The sequence below is a fragment of the Desmodus rotundus genome, chromosome 2 (assembly GCF_022682495.2).
Source record: "Desmodus rotundus isolate HL8 chromosome 2, HLdesRot8A.1, whole genome shotgun sequence".
NCBI lineage: Eukaryota > Metazoa > Chordata > Mammalia > Chiroptera > Phyllostomidae > Desmodus > Desmodus rotundus.
In genome coordinates, this window is record NC_071388.1 from 144,161,902 (window position 1) to 144,187,449 (window position 25,548).

The following is a 25,548-nucleotide window of genomic DNA, read 5'->3' on the forward strand; positions in this document are numbered from 1 at the left end:
GAAATTGTACCTTTTATCTCTCACTTGTATGATTTTGTGAACATCTTCTCAGTAAGCAATTGAATGAATTTTTATTTTAATAAATGAATTTTATTAAACTTAAAACTCAGTTTAAGTTTAAAGAAAAGTGGTATGGATTCTTGTAAAGTGTGCAGTTAACAACATATCCTAGTTCTTGATCTTAAGGTGTTTATGTCCTTAAGTATATATGTACTTACTTAAAAGTATGAGAGAGTTTTTCTGCATCAAATGAACTAGTTAAAGGTTGTTAGTAGAGGACACAACTGAGCTGGGAATGCTTATGACAAGGCTGGGAAGGAGGTATGGAGGGGAGAGGGGGGCTGGTGTTTAGATTAGAACTACATTTCAGACAAAGGCATTGTAAACATGCATTGGGAAGCTGGAAAAGTCTGGACCTTTTACACAATGAGAACTTTTATCTCCAGCAATTTACATACCTCACATATTACCTTAGTTTAATTTCAAAGCAACCTTACCTGGGAGATGCAATGGCCAGCAAGGGGCCTTCTCACACTTAAACATTTAGTCTCCCAGGTCCGCTTACAGGATTCTAGAACAGAAACAACAACCTGTTTCTCTGAGCAGAATTTGCGTCACTTCCTAAAACAGTCCATACTGCTTTTGGGGGGCAGGCTTCTGCACAGGTGACAGCCCTGTGCAAGAGAGCCACATTGGGTGGGCCTGGAAAACAGCCCAGTTAAGGGCCTTATGCCTGAGAGGAGACCTATCTCTGTAACAACTCCATAGGCAGAGCTTCAAGTAAACCAATGCGACGTGCAAAATTCCAAGTCTTGCACTAAGTGAAGCCCTCAGTTTGGCTTCCTATCAGGTATTTATAATGAAGTTGATTTGATGCAGATACAGTTTGTCAACCAGAGGTCATTTTTACCACAAGTAATGTTGCCTAGAAATATAGTTAACATTTTACCCTTATCAGGTTGCCAAGGGATCCCAGTTAGATAGACTGAAGGTCAATTTTTTTAAGCAGAAAAGGAAGGGGCATTTTTAAGTATTGATAATTTTAACTGAGCATTTTCTGACAAAGAATCTGATTGCTTAGAATAATTTCATAACTAGCCCAAGTTTTCTCAACCAGGAAGTGGGGGGTGGAAATCATAGGAATTTATACTTAGGGCTGTCTGATCCTAAAATGTAAAAACAGCCCAACATTAAAAATGAGAGAGTTGTGGTTGATTGGTTGTTATCTTTACAATTGTGGCTTTTGACTATTAATGAATTCCTCAGAAGGAAATATTTATACATTTTTAGAAAGAACAGCACTAATATTTAAAAAGTATTCCTGTTTAAGTAGTTGAAAGCACATTCAATTTGATCTTTAAAGTCATATACTTTTTAAAAAAGGATATATCAGAAGCAAGCAAGGGTAAGTAGCTTTTTTGAAAAAAGACATATACACAAAGGACCTCAGGTATGTAAAAGAAAGGATGAATATTTTGTTGATTTTAATTAGAACTTTCTAGAAAAAGATTTGTTTTTGTTTTGAATTTTTTTCAAGTTGGCTATTGATTCATCAGCCAATGACATAATTTCTGGCATCATAAGGATACATCAACTACCTTTTTGCCTATCTTTGGCCATTTTTCCCTCCATTTTTTAGTATAAATAGCTCACTGCTCTGTATTGAAAGAGCAACAACAAAGGCCCCATTCTTGTATCATCACATCTGACAACATTGCTTTTAATTTCCTGCTTGTTGTCCATTAAGCATTCTCCTCCACAAACCTATTCTCCCTTCCATCTTTTCTCAGGACAGTGCAGTCCAGGGTGTTTGCAGGACTAATCAAAAACATTACAATTGTCTACGCAGCGGTTCTCCACCAGTTTACTGAATTCTACCTGCCTTTTTTCATCTAACTTCCAATTGTAATATCATGAGATTTCCCAAAATTGTCTACCTTTAATTTTGGTGATTCAAATAAAAGTACATGGTATGCTTTTTTCAAGAAATACTTGCAAATCACTTCCTGCGCATTCAAACACTTCTGTTTGGGAAGTTTTTTTATATAGCATGATTCTAGGCACTGGCCATGAAACTGAGCAAAAATGTACATAATCAATGTGCATAGATTAGTATAAAGTATGTGGACTTAAAATGTATATTTATAAAGTCCTAAATACATAACTTCAAAATGTAAATGTGAACTCAAAAGATAAGAAGTGTAATGACCCATTAACAGGAAATATTTGGAATTACACTTCAGAATTTGGGTACCGAGATAATGCTTTCTAATGAATATTGCTATGAAGAAAATAAAATAGAGATATAAATTTTAAAATATATGATATCACATCCCTGTTTTTATTTGATATTGATTTTTTAAAGATCTTAGAAATGCAGACTAAATTATGGTGAGCATAATATCAAGTGAGACAGATCTTTGCCATGACAGTCACTCTTCTACAATGAATTTCTGTCACAGACACTATGGCCTATTTAGTATTTGGAAATGGGAGCATCTCTAGCAGTTTTTTTCATTTGGGTCACAGCTGTGACATCTCGTTGCCTGTTTACCGAGTGGTTACTGAATAACACATGTCTAAGTAAACTAAGCTTTTATGAAAGCTTGTTAATATTTACAGCCCTTGACTGAACTCAGAGCTCACAAATGGGCTTTCTGCAAAGGAGCCCCAATTCTTGGCAATGCATAGCATATGTTGGACGATTTCTTCAACCATCTGCAAATAAAGGTGCATTAGACAGTGAAGAAACTATAACAGTGAAAGTTGTATAGTAATTAATTTAGAGCCACCTGCAAAGCTCCCTTTACATATTGTAGTATTTACACTAAAAAAACATAAAGTTTCTTTTAAAGAACTGACTGAATCTGATGTACTAGTGAAGTTAGAGATATACAGTATGCTGTACTGATTATTGGTTATCTTTTACAGAGACTCACCTTGAGACATGTTAACAGCAACCAGTGTCTGGACGAACCCTCCGAAGAAGACAAGATGGTGCCTACCATGCAGGACTGCAGCGGAGGCAGGTCCCAGCAGTGGCTGCTGCGAAACATGACTTTGGGGGCATGAAGACCATTTCCCCCAGGCCGTCAAAGTGTCTACACTTTTGTTTTTCCATTATTTCAATTAAGGAAAAATATTAACTTTGCTGAATTGAAAGTTTTAAAATCCTTTTAGTATTCTAAAACACAGTTGTTTATAATTCATTTTTAGGAACGTTTGCTTATTTCCTTACAAGAATTTGTATCTGATCAAAAGCACATAAAGTATAAATAACAGCAAAGTGTTATTAAACATTGAAAAACTTAAAAAAACAAAGTGTTTGCTTTAAAAAACAATCTGTATTGTTCTCATGTCCCAGGATTGTTGGGAGGGGTATTTTTATTTTATATTTTCATAGTGATTGAAAGAGAGACGATGTCAATGCCTTATAAAATATCTTCATTATGAAAAGGTATCATTTTATAAACTCACTCTGCTTCTGCTGGACCTTCATGGAAACATGTTGAGTATCTATGTGAACAGCAGGTCACACGTTGAATTATCTCGGAACAATGAATTCATCACACAAAATTAGTTCCAAGGTTTGCACCAGAAAAAATTAAACTGGATGTTGATTTACAGAGTTCTAAAAGTATCACATTTAAACAAAAAAAAAAAGGGAGGAGAATTTGAAAAGTGAATTTAAAGGGCATGAAATCAAAAGAAACAAGCCAGGTATTGAGGGGAGCAAGATGACTGAAGTCAGACTGCAACAATTGTGTCATTCTAAAAGATTCTGCGCAGGTCACAATTAGTCCTGACACAGGCTGAGTGTTTAACAATCACATTGGTTCCGGCGCTGATGTGAGAAAACCGACCCTTAAGCACTGTCTTTGTCTTATACCGCCCCTTTTCTCTTTCTTCACTCTAGACTGTGACTTGTCTCTTAGGGTGCACAGAATTGTAAGTAGAGGGTGGAGGGGCTTAGCCCTGACTTTTAATTATCCTGCATTTAAAGATTTTAGTTAGGTATCTGTTAATATTTAATTTTATATATTAAAAATAATGCCTTGCTATCAGAATTTTATTGCTATGCTAGAATATCTAAAGGTTTCATCATCAGAGGAATGGACTCAATACACATCCATGAAACTTTTAATTAAACTGCTAGATATCATTTGGCATAAATTATGGTTCAAGGTACACAGTCATAACTAGGCTAACTTCACACGTTCTTTTTCCATCCTCAAACCCTTTGTGTTCAGAATACATGAGCAGAAGACACAAAAAAGAAGAGAACTTTATCCGTGGGAATTGAGCTAATAACTTTTAGTATTTCATACCATTTACAATACCCTTAAATTTGCTCTACATACTGCATTTTATTCATTAATAAATACAGTTAGCAGCTAAGAGAAATCTAGGGGAAGAAAGGGAAGAAGCATCCTCTAAAGTAAATGCAATGTCTTTGACTCTCATTTCTTCTTAAAAAGCTCTGGCTTCGTTTTCTTAAAAAACGAACTCCTCTGTCTGTCTCTCTCTCTCTCTCTCTCTCTCTCTCTCTCTCTCTCTCTCACACGCACACACACGCACACACACACACACTGCTTTATAATGAAAAGGAAGGCCAGTAGAATCTTGTATGATTTTCCCTGCTAACATTACTTCCTTTTTGGCTTTATACTGGTAAAACGCAAAGAATTCTACAGCCTGGAACATTTCAGGTTTACTTCCCAAAGTGTAGACGTGCCTCACCCTGAGGTCTCTGAGTATCCCTGAATCTCTTAAAATTATAAGTAGAAGTTTGTGAAAGGCATTTGTTTTAAGTAGAGAATCCATTGTTTATAGCAAAATTATAAGGAAGCGGTGACACCCAAGAGCTAGCAAACCACTGCCTTAAATTGATAGTGGACTCACAAGTCAACTGAGGACTCTCCTTTCTCCCTTGCCTCTTGTCCTGACTAAATTATGGGGAAATGTCCCTGCACATTTGTCCTTAAACGTAAAAAGCTGGAGCACTCAAGAACTCTTTAGTACATCTGTTTCAGGAATGACACCCCTATGAGCACACACACACACACACACACACACGTTTCTGAGTATTTATTCCACTCTGGCTGACAAGCAAGTTTCTGTCCTACGTTTTTGTTCCCTTTGCCCCACAGAGCTCTCTCGCTCCCTTTCTTTAGGTCTTCACTCAAATTGTATTTCATCAGGAAGACAAACCCTTCCCCTCCCACCCTCATTATGCCCTGTACCTTCTCTGACAAGGTATAAATTTGCTTCTTTATTTTTTGTCTACCCTCCCACTTCCTCACCCCCAACACCACCATCACACACTCGGGAATGTAGGCCCCATAGGGGGCAGGACTTTGTCAGTGTTTTCCACTGTGTTATCTTCAGTATCTGGTAGAGTCATTGGCACATAGTAAGTTTTCTTCAATTATTTTTTGAATTAACTGAAAAAATGTGTTAAAGTTGCTAAATGATACTGTATCATACCTTTTTTGCACAATATTTTAAATTTTAAAATAAAGTCCAGTGATATATTTAGACAGGATGTACATAACTATCTCCAAATGATACTTTTCTTCCTAATACTCTTCAAATTAAAGTATGGGCTCAGTTCATTCTCTAAGACAGAATATCCTTCCTTATGGAAATGAAACATACGACATTTTATAAACATGCTGCTACGTTACCCAAGTTGCTTCATTAAGATAAAAATAACTTTTATTTTTTGGTTGTATTTAATGACCATCTAATGGCATAAATAAGATTTTTACTGTTAGAGGGGAGATGTATCATTTTCTGAAAAATCATAGGTATTTTTTGGATTCACAGGAGCCATCACTAAATTTATGTTCTAAGTACAAGTCTATGAACAATTATAGAAACTTAAAAAGAGCCTACAGGTGATTTACTCTCAGTTTCCCTGTTTATGGAGAATAGGACTGGGACCCAGATATGTAATTAGGCTTGCCCAAGGTCAGACAGCTGTCAGCTCTAATGTCAGGACTCATCATTGTTAATACTATAGCCTGATACCATCTTCAAGTACAAAGCACTCAAAAATGTAATAGAAAGGGCACAATCATGAGATTAATGTCTTTATTAAGCATTTTGTAATAAGTACATTGATTCTTTAGAACTCTTAATGTCTTTACAGATAATTACCTTTGGAAATTTAACTTCTCAGTACCTTTCATACACAAATAAAATTAGTTCTATAAAATACTACCACAGGCAATAAATAAAGACCTGCAGCAAAAGTAAAGAAATTAACAGGAAACAGCCTGATCACAGAACATTGTAGCATTATTGGAAAACAGTGCTCCAGAGAAGCAAAGCCTTTTCAGCAGTAAACAAGGGAGTGTACTCTCCCCTCACTTCCATTTCCTTATAATTATATTCCAGTTAAAAGTAAGATTGACTCACAGCTTACACTGAGGATTAGATTGTCTGTTATTGTGAACATTGAGTAGGTTCTAGGTTAGTCGGCATGAAAGACTGACGGGTGATCAGCAGAGATTCGCAGGCTCCCAGTGGAACTCTGTATACAGACTCTCACAGACACAACCTATGAATTCAATTTTTCCATGGTGCTTAGAAACAACCTAATAAATGGGGGGCGGGGAGAGGAGAGAAAAGAGAGAGAGAGGGTGAGGAGAGAACTCTAACAATAAAACAACAGGAACGATGACCCTTTTTTATTTTTATTCGGTGAGAGGTTGAGAGCATAGTACAAGTTGGTTCAAGTAACCTCAAAATATTGGTACCCCCCACACCGTTTTATGACTTCAGAATTGGTGATCTTATCTGGCCATCACCATGTCACTTGCATCTCATTTACAGATGCTACATCTAGTATCAGAGGAAGCAAAACTTGTATGCATTCTCAGCTTAGCGAGTGTGCTAATTTAACAGATAGAAAGAATTTAAGAAAGTCGAGATCTTAAAGTATGTGTCATCATCCACAAGCTGTCTTTCTGCATAGCTGATATCTGCAGATCTTGAGTAAATTTCCAATTCGGTTGGACAGCAGAAATTCAATTAAGTCTTAAGGCAGCTTGTGTTTCAGGATTTCGCTGCTACCCACAATTTTTCTCCAATATGTCAAAATACGGAATAGAGAAAGGCAATCTCTTCTGTACAGCACGTGAACATGTCTGGTGTGACTACATCAGGTTCAAACTGCTATTAAATATAAGCTATCGTGTGGATTTAAGGTGTTGAATGAACACCAGCGATGTGTTTTAAATATTTGTGTAAATTTGTGTCCAACGTTTGCTTCATATTGTTCAATAAATCCTAAAGGCAGTTTTCACTGTATTTGTTTTAAAAACCTTTCTGAAATGCTAATGATGCAGGGCAGCATTTTTGTTAACTATATTTTAAGATAAAGATCACTTCTATGATCCTCATTTCATCATTCCATAAAGTTATCGTTTTGTTTTTGTTTTTTGCTAGGGAGAACAAATCACTTACTATTCTTAATGAGTTAGAATGAAGGTAGGGAATTGGGTGATGAAGGCTATGACTATAATGGTTGAAAATGAGATTTTTATCATGCATTTAATTTGGTGTAAAAATGAACGTAAGCTGTTGCTTGGTTTCAGTTGTACTTTCAGCTAAAAATAGCACAAGCCGAAAAAGGGGACTTGATAACATTTTTTTGGGAGCATTTGGATTTGTTTGGTCAACGCAGCCACAAATAAAAGAAAATGATTTCAAAAATGTTTTAGATAGATGCTTGACACACAGTTCTTTAACATTTATAACAGTAGATTGTGCATAAGGAAATACACGTTTTAAATATTGTAAGCATTACTAAATGGTATTATTGTTCTTTTGCTACAAATTTAAATATTTATACATTTTTGTAGAATTAAGGTATACCACTTTAGTTTTCCTTTGCTCTATGTTGTCTTTTTGAAAAAAATTGTGAGCATTTCAAATAGATAAACAATTTCAATATTTTATGCTTATGTTCCGTTTTATAGATTATTTAAATAAATAATTAAGTGCCTATGGATATCTCTTAGCAGTAAGAAAATATTGTGATCCCTGTGCAATTTTGATACCAAAAAATATATATATAAATAGAAACATTAAAATGTGCACAGTTCTAAAGAATTTATTATTTAATTTTTTATTCTAAAATAAGTTTATGTATTTTTACCTTTCCATTTTATAAAAATTACTTAAACTGGAAAAGTTAATGTTTAATATATATGAACATTATTTTTAGAGTACTCTGAATCAACTCCTTGATTCTGGTGCTGCAATCCTGGAGGACAGCCCGTCGGGGTTAGGAGGGGAGGATGGGCGAGGCTGCCCACACCACAGAGCAGTGGTTTCCCTGCAGTCCTATTCACATGCAGAATCAAGGGAAAAAATAATAAAACTCATTATGCTTGCTAAGTGAAGAGAAAGAAGGAAGAAAGGAAGGTGGAAAGACAGGAGGGAGGGAGGCATAGTCTAACATCTAGTTTCACAATTTTATTCTGAAGAAAACACCTAAAATACTCTATTCTGTATGCATGATTTAGAACTCACTGATTTGCAAACATCATGAATACCTCATTGGTTTTTCCAAACTTGTACTATAACAATCAGTAAGAACAAAGGGCATCATCTAGATTTTATGTCTTACACCCAAAACACCCCTCTTGGCTTTCTGCAACCATGGGGGCTGCACCCCATGTTGTCCCCACTTTCTTTGTGCTATGTTCTTCTAGGTTCCTCTTGTCCAGGAGCGTAGCTGTGCATTTCAAGGGTTAACCAGGTTAACCTAATAAACCAGCTCTGCCTCCTTCAGATCTTGGTAGACCCATAACTTAACCTTGTTTTACTTTTTCTTCAGCACCTGGTAGGAAAAAAAAAAAGTGAAATCTGCTTAACAACCGTATCCTTGTGGCTCCCCCTCAGCTACTGAGCTATTTGGTGGCCTCTCTGCTAACTCACCCTTTTCTGACCTAATGGTTATTTTCCCACATGACAGAGGATACTAATTACCAGTCCCAGCTTCTACCCTCAGAAAAGTTGGCAGGTAGAGCATTGACCGAATGCCGACAAATCTCTTCACCAATTTTGTGGACTGGAAAACTAGAAAAACAGACAAACATCTGTTTCAGAGTTTTTTCCTATGAATGAGAGGCATGAATTTCATGCAGTGAGCCCCTTTCCTCTACCACGTGCTGACTTATATAAGGCAGAGACTAAGAGATCAATACTGTCTAAACAATTGAGGTCAAAATGGAAGATAGCCTTTACGAAGATTTATAGCACCTGCTGTCTGCTCCTGAGCTCACAGCTCGATTTCCATGTGTGTATTTGCAACTTTTTGGCCTTTAGTGGATGATATGGAGTTAAGCCGCATATAAAAAAAGCACTTCATAGTTCTTCCTCTAATTATATGGATCAGCGTGAGTGATGAATTCATTTTTCTCACATACTGTAGGTTTCACTGGCAGATTTAGAAATATTTGACCCAGCAGATTATCTTCCCTCCTCCTTTAACAGACTTTCTTCATTTCTTGGTTTCCTCCTATTTCACTGGTCAATTGATTGCGCTTTCCTCTCCAGACTTTCCTCCTCTTTCCGCTCCAGGGTGCCATCCGTGGTCATCTCTGCTCACACTCACTCCTTTGGTGATCTCCTGCAGATCCTTGGATTTTCATACCGCCTCCATCCTGCCCATTACCAAATGTCTCCCCCAGGTCAGAACTTTTACCTGCACCTGCCTCCTTGATCTCTCCACTTGAATGACTAACAGACATCTCAAACTTAGTATGTCCAAGACTGAGCTCCTTACCTTATTCTACAAATCTGTTCAAACCAAAGAGATTTTTCATCTCAATTGTTGGCAACTCCATCCTGCCACTTGCTCAGTCCAAAAATCTTCTTGTCCTTGACTTCTCTTTCTCTTTGAGTAAATCATATTGATTTCATCTTCCCAATTCCTGAATTTGACCACTTCTTAACAGCTCCATGGCTACCACCGTGGTCTGCTACCATCTGAATTGGTGAACAGGACATCTGTCCTCTGCTCAAAACCCTTCCATGGCTCCCTGTTTCACACAGGGTAACAGGCCTTACAAGGGCCCTGCATGATCTGACCCCCGTTAACTTTCTTACCTCCTTCCCTCAAATGCCTTCCCTTGTTCATTTTATACCAATCGGTCTACTTGCTATTTCTTTGAACAAGCCGGACATGCTCTTGGATTAGGTCATCTGCTGGGTATACTTGTTCCTAGATATTCACAGGCTAACTCCTTCACCTTGATTAAAACTTACTTTCCCTATGAGTTCCCTAGCCCACCCTATTTTAAGACCGTAGCCCATCTGCCATATCTCCTCGAGACATTCCAGTCTGAAACCCTGCTCCACTTTTTAGTTCTGTAGCATTATGGCCTGCTGACGTATTACCAAATTTACTTACTTATTGCTTTTTAAGTCCTGCTCTCTTATTGCCTCCTTCTCTCCCCCCTTACCAAGCACCCAGCACTTGAATATACAGTACCAAAAAGCAGGGATCTTGAATTCATCGTGATGATGCATGTGTCTAGAGCAATGCCTGGCACATACTAGGCACCCAGTAAATACAACTGAGGGGTAAAATGAATTTCCACCTTTCTCCTTTCTACTGGTGTGCTATATTCTATGCCAGGGGCGAGGGAGAGGGAGGAGAAGAGAAAGAAGGACTTTATGATTTTCCTTGTTCATTTTGTGTTGATACATTTTATCTCCTCTTTATTTTTTAAATGTCTTCCTACTAAAAGAATTACACTGTATTTCTTCATTGCAAAAGTATAAGTTCCTAAGGGAATAGGTGTATTTGGAACTCGAGACAACTCGATAATTATATGAGTATCATAGTAATTAAATTCGAAATGACCTAGATGGGCACTCTTCTAATAGTGTGGTATTCTGTGATTGGAGAATGGAATGTGAGGACGACAGGGCAGCTGGAGATGTGACCAACCCCTTAATAACAAAATAACATTTGCTATGACTAACTTCATTTGGAGAAACGTAATTTCTCTCTAAGGATGTAATATTTAAAGGAAATACGTGGTACAAATTTTAAAATTCCAAATTTAAAAATGCTCAAAATTAAAACCCCCTTGCTATGTTCTTTGTTGCCATTTATTATAGAAGTTTCTGGAGCTTGGCATGTAGATGGGCTTCTCCCTCTTGTGTGTCTCAAATCTGAAGTGCAGTCAGCTATCCTCTCTGACATTCTCTTCCCTTCCATCTGACGTGGACAGGCACGGGGGACTCCAACCACCAGATCGCTTTGGCAAGAGTAGGAGGTGCAGTCTCTTGTTAGTTCCACTACAAGGGGCGGAGGCTGAAGCCCTAAGGACAGTTGCTTGCACCTGACAGAAATCTCTTTCAATACCAGTCAAGCAACAAAAGAGCTATTCTTGTTTAGATAATCACTTGGGTCAGTTTTATTTACCTGGAAATAGATTCTGACCTTTCAATTCTATAATTAGAGTGTAGTGGGAAGAGTATAGATTTTGAAGTCAGGTGGCTGATGTTGCCACCTCATGTAGGCAGTGTACCAGCCGAGCTGGCAAGCCTCCTCCTAGTCCTTATCAGCCAACATGCCCACCTAGGGCATACCTCAAAGGGCACTTGGAGGGTTGGCAATAGTGCAGATAAATATTTTGCCTCTTGAACAAGACAAAAGGTGCATAAGGGCAGTTTTAGCTGTGTCTGTCATGTTCACTGTTGATCCCAACACCTAGCACAGCTGATACAAAGGATGCTTTTGATGGAGAAGCAGTGTCCAGGCATTTTGTGTTTATCTTTCCCCCTTTTTCCTCATGCAGTGAAATTGGCTTGTGTTTGTACCATAGCAGACTGAAAGCCCCGGGTTTATCCCTGTGAGTCCACAGTCAGTGGAGTAGGGTTTAAACTAGAGCACCCCGAGGCAGCTACATTCTGGAACTTAAGAACTTTATGTAAGAGACTCTTCAGATCAGCTTATCTGAAAAAGTAGTGCCTTTGATTTGCAAAAGTAAGCCCAGAATGCAAACACGTTTGGCCATCCCTCAGTAGCTTCATACTGAAATACAGAACTCGGTTTATGTTAAGCTCTGCTGACCCTCAGTTCTGAGATTTACAGGCAAATATTTCAAAGGGGTTTCCAATGCTATTGGAGTTACTGCTTTGTTTTTCAAAAGATGCAATTAGCATCAAAGTTCAAATTAATGTACATGTGCCTATATATGAGTCATTAGGTAAGTTACTTCTGACTTTAAGAATCGAAGTTGTGTATGGCATTGAACTTAAAAAGATTAATTATTGTCAAGTGGTATATGGCATTGAACTTTAAAATATTAATTATGTCAAGGATTGTTAATGGGACCATGTATTTTGCTCACAATGACTTATTAGCATATTATCTAATTATCTTTTAATTGTTTAACCCATTTACAGAGAAAATCACTAAGTCAGAAACATTTGCCAACAGGTGAATAATACATCTTAGGTAGTTTTTGTGCCTCTGAAACTCCTATTGGGTTTGGTCAAGTGTTGAATTCTCTTATAAGAATAAAAATTATTGATTTGTAATACTCTGAATTTTGCTAGGAAGCTCAGCATAAAAACATTTTCTGTGCAAATAAATGAGGCATTATGGTATGTGAGGATTTTCTGAAGTGGGTGTGTGTTGTGATTAAACATCAAATATGTTATTACCTGATTAAATATCTAATGGTATTATCAAAAAATTTTAAAAGGGGGAGACAATCATTTGCATTTTTACCAGGTAAGTTGACTCTTAAAGTAAGTGTCAAAGAGGGTGAGGTACCAGTAAAGCGTAAAGCTCTTTATTCTTTATTCTCCACTCAGGTGCAGCGTTTCCATTCTATTTCCCCCCCCGCCCCGTCCCAAAGTGCTCCCTCCACTTACATGCCAAACAAATACACAATTAAAAAGATGATGTACTTTCTACACCGAAAATTTGTCAAGATCTGAGGCAATGAAAAGTAAGGTTAAGAGAAAAGAAATTGAAAAGTGAGAGAGTGTTTTAAAAATAAAATTCTTATAAACTTCTGTGAATAAATATTGCCCTGATTAAAACAACATGCATAGCTCACTAAAGATCGTCGTCAGCTAACCCGAGTGCATCAAAAACAAGTACATTATATTACCATAAATCATATGTTAATGTGCTAATATTTCAAGGTGAGAGAATATATGGTTAAAAAATGATTTTCAAATTAAAGCCCTTCAGGCAACAGATGATCGTAGTTTCTGACTAATGCTCTGTTACAAGATTACTGCTTGAATATTAAAGTGGAGATAAGATGGGTAGACATATTAGAAAGGCTTACACAGTCACTGTGACAGTAACTTATTTTATGACTTCCTGCCTATTAGAACTACATTTTTTAAATTACTCCAAAACAAGAAATCTCTCTTCTAGCTTGAAGCTGCATAGTCGAAAGATAATGTTGACCTTTGAACAACACAGGTTTGAACTACATGGGACTGCTTATACCCAGATTTTTAAACCTGAGACAATTGTATATCCTACCATTAAAATTAAAACAAAACAAAACATGATCAAAGGAAAACTTCCAAAACAAATATGTATAATACTGTACACTAATGATCTCATTCAATTTGTTTAGACCTGGAAAATTCTTATGACAGGTGAGTCCACACTTGGAGGTAATGGAAGTTAGAATTTCAATATTTTAGGGGCGAAACACTATTAAATTTATAACACTTGGGGTAGGCTTCTTTCAAGCTGACTCACAAAAACAAGAGTATGAAGAAAGTTATGGAGAAACTATAGTCACTTTCACTTTCTGCATTTTTATCCATGCTCTAGACCTTATGCATTCCTTGCCTCTCCCCTCACTCCCTTCTCTTCTAAGAATATACTTTTTCTCTGTACTACTGTCCGCTACTCCCCACCTCCTTTTTACAATGAGATGGTCAGCAATGAAAAGTTCCCATAAAAAACCATAAGAGGTAGCTGGCACTGTCTCCCGACACTTTTCTTGCCACTCCATCTGACTCTCACCTTAAATGGTTCCGACTTCCACATGGATGGGACTCCACTAATAGGCCAGTCAGCTTGAGGCAACAAACACTGTCATCCCAGCAGGCGGCTCAGTTGGTTGGAGCTTTGTCCCATACACCAAAAGGTTATGGGTTTGATCCCTAGTAGGAGAGCATACGGGAGGCAACCAATCTATGTTTCTCTCTCTCTGTCTTGCAAATCAATAAACATATCCTTGACTGCTTGACTGGGGAGAGAAGGAGAAGAAGGAGGAGGAGGAAGAGAAGGAGGAGGAGGAGGAGAAACAATGCAATACCGCTGCAGTGGAGAAACAGCTCTGGGAACATGGTGAGATAAAGAGAGCTGTCCCTTTCACTGCTCGTTTTTCTGGTTCACAGTCATGCATCAATAAAGTGGTGAAGGAATGATAAGTAGAACAGGATATAACTTTTCCCCTTAGGTCACACACTTCATAGCAATGAGTAATATTTGTTATTCATAAAAAAGGGGTTCCCATTAAGGCTTTGAGTTGCTTAGTAGGAGTTATATTCTGAGTTTTTGCCAAAGTAATCTTCTCTTGCCACCTTGTCATCATGCACCCTAAATCTTCTACCGGAACTCTTTAAACTAGATGTTAAGTTAAGGATATGAAGAGATGTTGATATTACTCAATCTTCAAAAGACAGGCGATGTCTTTGGGTGACAAAGTGTCCAAGCAGCCTCCCACTTTGGTCATCATGCCTTACACACAGTATTTCCTGCGTGTCTGTGCCACAAAGCCTTGCTCTACACTGATAAAGCACAGTGCTCAAAGACTACGAGAAACACATCCATTGTAAAAACACAGTTCAGTTTATTAAGGTATTGCAGCAAGCCAGAACATATACCATAGTGGCCATTGGGGTATCTCAGTGAGAGAAAGTAAATAAGGTGGGAGAACTTTCTCAGCACAGAAAGCAAGATACACAAAGCATTAAGATATGAATCTTGATGGTGCAATTAAGGAGCTGTATGAGCTTTGTTATGACAGGGCCTTAGGACTCAGGTGGAGGTAAACAGAAATAGAAAATAAATAGGGGCCAAGGCATGAGGAGCTCTGTGTGCCTGGTAAGGATTTGGAACTTTTTTTCCTACAGGTGATGAGGAATCATTGAATAATTAGAAGAATACTAGTGATTTGGTTATATTTGCATTTTACAAATACCTCTTTAAAATCAAAAGGAGGGATAGATGTGAGAGCTTGAGACTTCTGCAATAAGTTAGGCTTGAACAGGTTAAACTTTGAAGTAGAGCCTATGACTTTAGAAATAATTTGTGAGTTATTTCAGAGATGAAATTGTATGACCTAACAGGTGATGGGGATAAATTAGAAAGAAGATCCAGGGCTGGAATAACAAATAGATGTCAACACAAGGTGATAACTCTGATGAATTTGAAGTGTCTGCGGGGAGTGCTCAGTTCAGAGGAATTGAAAGGCTGTGTGAGCTTGCACTGGGAAAGTGATGGATTGACCATAGTTGCCCTGGCATGAGAGGAGAGATGGGACACATTTGCCATGTGGAAGTGGCTTGATTAGTTGCCTAACTCTAAGCCATTTTCCATTCTCTCTTCCTTCCAGAGCACAATTTTCTTTCAGCCAGCCACTCCTCTGAGATGTAATTCATGTTCTTTAGGAAAGATTGATCATGTAGGGTAACTACAGTAGATAATTACGATATCCTATCCACCTTTTGCAAAGGTATTGTTTTATGAATTTGTCTAAGGCTATCAACACTTGACACTTCCCTAAACATAGTACTTGGGTTTAAAATGGGCATGTGATACACTTCAGGCCAATGAGATGCAAGAAATTTAAGAACAAGCCAAGATTAAGCCATCTTTAATGAGCCAATAAACATCCTTATTGTTTGAAACAGTTTGAACTACGCTTTCTGTTGCTTGCAGTCAAAAAAACATTAATTAATGATACATATTTTTCTTTCCTCTATCTAGCTCAACTCCCAAGTTTCTACTTTCAGTGACTAGGTGGGTGTTGGTTCTACTTATCAAACTGGACAGTAGAGGGGAGAGAGGTTTTGATCTTAGGCCCTTGGATTTGTGAGACACAGAAGACATCTAGAAGATGATATCTAATGAGCACATTCCTATACAGGTCTACGCTTCAAGAATCAGATCGAGGCTGGAGTTTTAGATTTGGAAATCATTAGCATGCAATAAGTGTTTAAGCCATTTTTCAGTATTAGATATAATATCAACTTAATGTGTGGAAACCATCATTCTTTTTTTCGGTGACATAGAATAGAGTAGCTAGGGTTGGAGAGAATATAAAATATCGCCATATACTTAATTAATAGGGGAAAGTGTTATTTCTTTAAAAATTTATTTTTCTATTTATGTACATATATAGTCTGGCTCGTAATATAAAATATATTTCTTACTATAAATAGCAGGCAAAAGAGTTGTTATAACACTGCTGTAAAGTGATAAACTTAGGAAACTGGCAAGAACACCTGAGTAGGTTCTAAGGAGAAGGCGTGGAAAGAGAAGTCTGAACAGGGGGTGACTGACCAGGTAAAACGTGACTAGGAAGGCAGGAAGGTGCAACATCCACACTGAATATCATCATTTTTTTGCTAAATTTATCCATAATTCTCTTTTAGTGAATATTTCTGATGCAAATACAGACCAATATAATGTTAAATCTGGATAGGCCAACATTTGATTTAACACCTATTGTATGTCTTAACCATCCTGCTCCTAGAAAAATATGTCCTTATTTTATGCACTTGATCCTTTATGACTGTGACTCACCTGGTCTCCCAGCTCCTGAACCCCTCCCCCCATCTTTTCTCAGTGCCCCATATTTTTGGTACTAATTTTTGGATTTTCCTCAGCTTTATAAATTTCTATTCAACTTCCTTTCATATCAGCGTAAGAGCCATCTACTTCAGGTATTGAACACTTCTTGGATTACTTAATACCTCACAGTGGCTAAAAGTGTCCAAAAACTCAAGATAAATAATTTTGGGTTTTTATAGCTGAATCACCTTATGGCATTTTTCAATGAAAAGTTTAGTAAAATTTGGCATATGAGCACTTAGATTTAACAGGCTGAATTTTTTTTATTTCAATCATAGGAAAAATACCATTTTCACAGGGGATATAATGTGATATTCTAGGTGGTCCTCAGATACTTAGTAGGATCAAAACTTAATTCTGTGTTTAAATAGATCCAAACAGGGTGAATCACTGTTTTCTGTATCACCCCATGTACTCATAAAAATTTTGTGCTGACAGTGGACAGATCAATAGTATTTCTTTTCGTGGATTCATTTGAGAAGCTAGAAAGAATTATTTGCTTTCTCATCAAAGTTCACCTCACACAATACAGCGTCATAAATATTCTAATACATACAGTTGTTCTTTTAATGATTGCTTCTTTGTTATATAATGTGTACTATAATTTCACAATGTGTCTGGGATATCATTTGATTTGTATTATATAATGTTAATTTATAATCCACACATGGATTTCTCTAAGAATCTTTGAATAAAAAGGGGCTCATTTCAAGGAAAGAACAGAATCTTTTGTTCCACAAACTGTTTCTGAATCAAAAAAGCAAAAATAGAAAATGTAGAGATGCATACTTTTTACCCAAAATATATACAAGGAATAAAAAAGGAGTGACTTATGAACAAGACTATTAACTACAGCATTATTTATGTAATAATTCTAAAGGCCCAGACCTTCAAGAATGAAGTTGTAGGTCACCTCAAGAGGCAAGAAGCATCATCCGTCAAGGTGCTTGCCAAGGTTAAAGATGATCAGATAGGCGTAGTGGAAGATGGTAGTTATAAATATCAGCTATAGTCATTTGTCAATTTGAAGAAATGAAGTGGTAGTCATGAATATTTCTTCCTCATTTTGATACGAATATGTGTCTGTGTACATACACATCTATAAATCATCTGCGTCTTCTTTCTACTATTCTCTACCATCCACAGGGGTGTCAAACTCATTTTCACCGGGGACCCCATCAGCCTCACGGTTGCCTTCAAAGGGCTGAAATAATTTTAGGACTATGTAAATGTAACTACTCCTTAACTGTCAAGGAGTTGAAATTACATTCGGCCCTTTGAAAGCAACCATGAGGCTGATGTGGCCCCTGGTGAAAATGAGTTTGATACCCCTGGTCTAACATATACACAGTAGTGGGCATCATATGTCAGTATTTAAGTTACAGAACACCAAAGGAGAAGCATGCTTCAGCAAGAAGAGGCATAAATACCACGAAAAAATAGATCAAAAAACTTTGCATCTCCTTTTGAGGACGAGGCAGTGTATTTTTGGTTATATGAGGTATAGTTGCATTATGTAAGTGAAAATAATAATTTTGCTATTATATTTTTAGGAGTTAAGTTTGATTTAAAAAAGGTTATATATTTGATGATGTGTTGGCAAAGAATGGACTATGGTGGCTTTGTACTGTTTCCACTTAGCTTAGTTGGAGCTAAGTTTCTCAGTAGTCTTTTCCAGCACGGTTCCAAGTTAGATTTGACCACAGGCAAAATTTGCATGGACTTTAAAGACTGATCAGAATCAGCTGCTAGGTTTACACTTTACTCAGTATGAGGTCAGGCACCATTGCAGCTCATACACTTTAAGACATCATGGTGGGTCTGCCTGGGACAATAGCTCAGCAGGCAGCTTCTCCAACTGCCCCTGCACCTCCTTCTTGAACTTCTCTGAACACTTGTCACATAATGGAAAAGTGTGCCAGCTCTTTTGCAGGTTGCCCACACCATCAAAGCCAGAGGCTTGAAGTTAATGAGGCATCATTGCCAGTCCTGCTAAGACTCTTATGTGGATTCCAGTGCATCTTCACAGCAGGTTTACTGCCGCTCTCCTCGCTTTGTGTACATCATTCCTCCCCTACTGCTGGTGCTGCTGACTTGAAGCCTGGAGCCAGATCCAGGGGCCCAGGCTCAAGGAGACCGTTTAACCAGCTCTGCAGGATGGTGTAATGTCTAATCCCTACAATAAATCTTCTATATCACTCACAGTGGTTTTGCTTTACTGATAAAATCCTAATAGATTCTGGAAGGGTTTGTATTGTGTGGGGTTTTTTTCTTTTAAGAAAAAATGGATGTCTAATCTGGAAATTAATAAAAATGGTTACTCGGTGCAAAGAAAAGAATAGGGAGGGGAGAGGAGGAAGCTGGAAACAAAGAACTCTGATGAACAGTTTTGACTTTGGAATCATCTAAGTATTTTTCATGAATTAAAAACCAAAATTGAATTAAAACAAAACATAACAAAGAAAACCAAAGCAATCCCTTAATATTGAAAGAAACCAAAACTAAACCTAACAGTATATAAAGTTGGTGGAATAACCAGATCTAGAAGAGTGACTTTACCTTACTTTAGAAAACACAATATTTTTACTCAAACATGTAGAAATACATATTCTAAGGTCTGGAAAAGAATCACACTGATTTTAAACTGCGTTCAGTGAGCATACTTATGTTTAATGACCATATGGATAATTGTATTTTAAATAATACAACATACATATACAAACCATTTTATACACATACATATTATTATAAGAGAAAGGAAATATACTTATGCTAACATCAATTAGAATCTAAAATTTGGGGGATGAGAAAATATATAAATATATTAAAAATCAAGTAAAATTTTACACATTAGGTAAAACTCTGTAATGCCAATTCTAAATATTGGCATAAATTCATGATTTATTGTTTTTTCTCAAATTTGTGTATTTTCTAACTCTGTGCTCTGGAAAGTCCTAGAAGTAAGGAGCATCCCTAATGCTAGTACTATCACCTCAAATGCAACTTTCCAGTGAAAGGAACCAGGACTCCCTGGACAAATGGCTGATTCAAGTCTAGGACAGGGAAGTTTCAGATGAGGCTGAAATATCCTGTTGTGCCTACAAGCAAGAAATCCATCAAAAAACAAAAAAGGAGCCAGAAGCAACCGGCGTTGACAGGATGTCTTGGCCATCACAAAGAATAACGGCTGCCAAGGACTGAAATCATGAAATATGATAAAACTCACGGGTTCCTAAAACAAAACAGAAGTAGAACCAACAAAACAGAGCATAAATTATTGGTGTCCTTAAGAGTTTACAGAGGCACAACTCCTAATCTGAGAACTGACAGCGAGGAAGAGTCAAGCATCCCTCCTACCTGTCTTCAGTGGACTTTCTCAGTCAACAAACTGTTGATTAAGATCTTTATGCAAGAATCAAGCTAATACATGAAAGAGGAATGATAAAACTAGAAAGGCATGTTTCTTAATATCTAAAGAAATAATATGTCTAGACAATAACATAATACATTTTAAAATACTTGGGTAAAAATTCAAGAGGGATATAAAGATGGATAACATAGTGGGAAAGTATTGATGAATGTTTACAATACTCCAGTCAGACAACCAAATGCAGTGTGTCTCTTGATAGAAGGCAGTGTGATGCCCAGTGAGTCAATCTAGCCACCTATTTACAGAAAAGAGAGAAAATCGTTGTTGAAAGACTCGGAGCAGAATGTTGATCATTGCTGAAGCCTGGTTACAGGAACATGTGAGTTCAGTTTTTGATCTTCTCTATTTCTATGTGTATGTGCAAATTTTTGTAATAAAAGAGTTATACATTTTAAATGTTGTATATTTTTATGTCTAGTTGAATTATTGGTGAATAAATAACTTTAACAATGTTTTAAGGAATAGTTTTAAGTTAAGGCTCTTTGAAATCCTGCAAATTGTAATTTCATATTGTTCTTTCTCCTCTATCATATCATGAGAATGATACACACACAAACCGCACAGTGAAACAAAGTATTGTAGTAGGTGGGATGCTGCACCTGGGATTAGAATCAAACTTGACAATATTTCTAATATTTTGTGCAATGTGTGACTTACCAAAAAGAAAGTAAAGCACGCTCCTGGTTTTAAAATGTTTTGAAATTCATGTTTTATAACAAAATTACAAAAAAGTAAGACTTTTGCTTTTTAAAATCATGTAAAAATCTTATTGCTAAAAACCTCTTAATTTTTCAGGTGTTTTTTCACCATTATTAATTTTGTTCAGGCTTAAAATTCAGATTTTGATTATTACTTCATTTTGATAATTTCTGCTAGCAATTAGTTTGTGCGTGTGCACTGTTTTAAATCAATGAGTGAGCTTTATCTCATGAGCTCAGAATCACAGGGATAAACTGTAACACTAGTACAATTTCAAGTTTAAATGAGTTTGGAAAATTTTCCTAGAATCTCAAGTTCTCAGTTTCTTTATTATAGGCAATGGGTGACCAGGGTCAAGCTTCCTAACATAGCCATGGTTAGTTAACACAGGTCGTCCGCAAACCTGTTTTTCTCAAAATAACCTGTATACTGATGCTTTTTTTAAGAACAGTATTTGTTTGTGCCTTTGTGGCTTGACGTCTTTATTTGTTCTCTAGCCCACCTGAAACCATTGAGCTTAATGGGTGGGCAATTAATGATGAAGTAAATAGTCTGGGAGAAATCAGAGGTCCGAAAGCCTAGCCTGACCCTAAAAGGTTAAAAGCAACTAACAGTTAAAAGAAAGAGCTGCTGAAAAATAAGTGAAGAGCTGCTCACTAGAGCCTCATCAGAATGTTTTCCAAGACAGCTGCACAAATATACCCACCAGAGTAGGGCAGCTCTCTCTCTGCAAATGTTTGGAAAATATATCCTCTAGGCTCCCTTTCTGCTGTAGATCCGTAGGGTATATTAATGGCTGGCAAACAGTAGCATGCTGCGTCTGATTGCCCAGGGCACTATTTTTTTCCCCAGGATTTTGCATCAGGGAATATTTTTCAAAATGTTTCTAAAGGTCATTTGAAATCTTGAAACTAAGAAAATAATGAGATGCCTAGAAATGCTGAGACACTTCCTTTCAAACCGATAGCTGAAAACACAATAAGCCCGTATGTATATGTCATTATCAGGACAGCCCTCATGCTCTGCAGAGATGCTCTTCCCGAAGGAAACGAGGTACCTGGAATAGACAGAGCTCACCATCATCAGTGCTGACGTTCTTAGGATAGATGTTGCTAAACCACCCTAACGCACTTTGCATATTTCTAAGAGTATAACCTCATTCCTGCCACGGTAATTTCCAATAATTAGGAAAGAGTAACGGAAGTGCAGAAGAGCAAAATCCTCACCCAATGTTAAGACTCTTAAACACAAGTCTCATTTCCCACCCCGCAAAAAACCAGTAATACCATTTCATGTAATGCTCTGCAAGAAATGCTTTACGATTCTAATGAAATCAGTAATAATGTTGATGATCAACTTACAGACAGTCTCCAACACAATGGTTCAAATTATGATTTTTAGACTTTATGATGGCGTGAATGCAAAACACATAATAAATTACATTAAATAGTCATCATGTCATTATAAATCACATTTGCGTTAGATGATTTCGCCCAACCGTAGGCTAATGTAAGTGTTCTGAACACATTTAAGGTAAGCTAGGCTAAGGTCGATATTTGATAGGTTAGGTGTAGTCAATGAATTTTGATTTACCAATATTTTCAACTTATGGGTCTATGGGGATATAACCCCATCCAAGGCCAGAAGCATGCCAGTCAGAGTTAATATGCTTCCATTTGGGATGTAGAGTTATTTACTCATGAACAAGTTGGAGATATTTACTATTTACAAATTAAGACAAAATTAGTTACTGCAAAAGGTTACAGTAATTAACAAAAATGAAAATGTTGCTTAATAATTTTGACACTAATGCAATGTTTTTCAAAGTAATCCAGTTTGAGGAGGCTGTGAGAGGGAAGACATAAAATCATACAACTTCAGAGTTGAAATGAACCACTGAGATAATTTCATTTAACTTCTTATGTTTTCACAGGAAGACACAAGAGGCCCAGAGAGCTGATGTTTTGCGCCTCAAACAATCAGTGCCAGTGTTGGGACTAGAACCCAAATTGCAGAGATCTCCAAACTGGGATCCAAGAAAGTAGTAAGGTCAGCAGGCATTGCCACGTTCTTTAAGACAGAAATCCTGACCCTCCAACTTGGGTAGAGCAGTGTCCATTCGTCTCCTCTCTGATTTGCATTCCTTCTTCTCTGTATATTTATTCTTCTGGGAAATGAGGGGGTGAGAAAAAGTCGGAACAGAAGCATTTACAACCAAAGTTGGCACAGAATCAAGTAATGGAGGATGGACCTGCTCTCTCTGTATTCAAAATAGACTGATTCTTCTGTATACAATGGGAAGGTTTCCGTGAGCTGGAGGCTGCTCCACATCAGGACAAGATGGAATAGATATGTTATAGTTAACAGCTAATTACGGGCCAGACAGTGTTCGGAAGCCCTTTATGTGGATAATCTTATTTAAGCTGCCCAAACTCTATGAGGTAGTTGTCACACTTAATAGATGTAAAGCACATCAATTTAACTGATTTACATAAATCACATAAGTACTATGTGTTGAAGGCAGAGTTTCAGTCCAAACCTGACTCTAGAGACAGGGTATTATGAAGATTATGTCAATTTTATCATTAAAGATTATACTCACAGTTAATCTTTTAGTTTAATTTTGGTTAATAATTTTAACATTATGTAGCATGTATTTTACAAATCATGAGAAGTAAATATCACTGGTAGGAATTTTAGTTCCTTGGTCTTGGGGCTGGGAGTTGATTCCTATGGCAATGGCATTCATCAGTTTATTCAACAAACAGTGGCTACTTTGCACATCAGGCATTGGGCATAAAAACACGAAGTGAAACAAGAGATACGTACAGAAGACAAGTTGTGTAACAAATAAATAATAAAAAATATAAAGTCAGCATTACATGACTTACCTATATTATATTTAGAAAATGTTCATGAGTTCTCTTAAACAAGGAGACATGTTGCTAACCTGATGATTAAAAAAAGAAAAGATTTTTTTTAGAGATGAACATATCTGTCAGAAATACAGAATGCTGCTCGCAGTGAATCCTGGAGATCTCTGTTCCCTAATATTGATGAGTAGTGGGAAAACCAAACTTCCCTTTGAACATACTAACTTTCTTGAGATTTCCCTGGGGCAGTGAGTGAGAAAGAACATCTTTTTTTAGTTCTCAAAAAAAGATCTTATGCTTTTTTTATTTCTTATTCTTCCCCAAAATAACAATGAAAATGTCAAGAGAATTTTTTGAAACTCTTCTATACACTTACTAAGAGAAGTTTCTAGCATATATTTTTTAATTCAAATATTTTGTTTATGCTATTCAGTTGTCCCCATTTTCCCCTTTAGCCCCCCCAGCCCATGTTTCACTCCCACAGTCCGTCGCCACACTGTTGTCCCTGTCCACGGGTCACTCATGCATGTTATTTGACTAGTCCTTTTCCCTTCTTTCCCCCTCCTTCCTCCTCCCCTCTTGTAGCTGTCAGTCTGTTCCATGTTTCTGTGCCTCTGGTTCTGTTTTGCTCATTAGTTCATTTCATTCATTAGATTCCACTTATCAGTCAGATCATACGGTATGCCTTTCACCGACTGGCTTATTGCACTTAGCATAATAGTCCCCAATTCCATCCGTGATGTTGCAAAAGGTAAGAACTCCTTCTTTTTTAAAGAAATGACAAAGAGATTAATGGGAAGACCTTCCAGACCACACAACATGGTATGTGATTTAAAGTCTGTTTTTCTTCCAAGATAATTGAGTATATTATAAGGGAAAAATCAAATGTATTTTGATTTTTATTAAGCCAAAAAATGGGAAATAGCAGTGAACTTGGCACTGATTTTTATGTATCTCATTTTGGTAACCCCTGGAAACAAATATTTTTATCACCAGGCCATTTTCCATGTAAATTTGATTAAGGACTTCTGGGCTGCTTTCTTACAAAATGTGTGTGCATGTTCATATTCTCTAGCACATTAATCTTTGATGAAAACATTTGCCGGGTTAATTCTCTCCGTTCTATTCCAGGACAACGCACGTAATTAGCCCTTTAGCCAAAGCTTGCTGAGAAGGGTGACAAATACATCTTTTCTCCAGTGTACAGCAGTAAGAAAAGTGGTTCTCACCTGCAGTCTCTGCCGACTATGTTAAATTTCAGCCCCTAAATCACTGAGGGACTTAAAGTTGTCTCTTATAGTTCACTGGATTGATCTGTTGTTAATTTAATCTTTATAAAATAATCTACTCTTAAAGGTATCGAAGTGAATTTACTTGCTGTGATTTGATTGATACTGGGTCTTAATACCAAAGAACATTTTTTTAATGCAGCCTGTGCTGTGCATAGTGTTTTCACAATTAGCAAAAATTCCTGTCTGTGGCAGGCAGTGCAAATATTGGTCGAATAAATGGATGAATCACTTTCAGTCCAACAGTTCAGAAGTACCCTATCCAAATGAAATTAGAGCTAGTTAGAATCAAGGTCCTTGGTAAGTGGAGCAGGGTAGGCCCTTGGGCAGAGAAAGGCCTGTGGAGGAGCTGGAGGTGATTCACAGGCCAAGAAATCCAGAGGA

The 25,548-nt window shown here is 37.1% G+C and overlaps 1 protein-coding gene and 1 long non-coding RNA gene across 4 annotated transcripts in view; both read left to right on the forward strand.

Moving 5' to 3' along the window:
- Window positions 1-4,512, forward strand: part of GALNT13 (polypeptide N-acetylgalactosaminyltransferase 13) — a 491,331-nt gene extending 486,819 nt beyond the window's left edge. For 2 of the 3 annotated variants that reach the window (XM_024579889.4, XM_045187456.3), the window contains one exon: window positions 2,932-3,013. Coding sequence is in view for 1 of the 3 variants with exons in the window: in XM_024579888.4 (XP_024435656.1) it covers window positions 2,932-3,072 (141 nt within the window). In the remaining 2 variants the exon portion in view is untranslated. Of the gene's footprint in view, window positions 1-2,931 lie in introns of all 3 variants that reach the window. The other variant, XM_024579888.4, reaches the window with a different exon arrangement.
- A 15,681-nt stretch (window positions 4,513-20,193) lies between these two features.
- Window positions 20,194-25,548, forward strand: part of LOC128780332 (uncharacterized) — a 38,371-nt gene continuing 33,016 nt past the window's right edge. Inside the window, exons 1-2 of the long non-coding RNA XR_008426255.1 lie at window positions 20,194-20,622; window positions 22,936-23,051. This is a non-coding gene — a long non-coding RNA (uncharacterized lncRNA). The remainder of the gene's footprint in view (window positions 20,623-22,935; window positions 23,052-25,548) is intronic.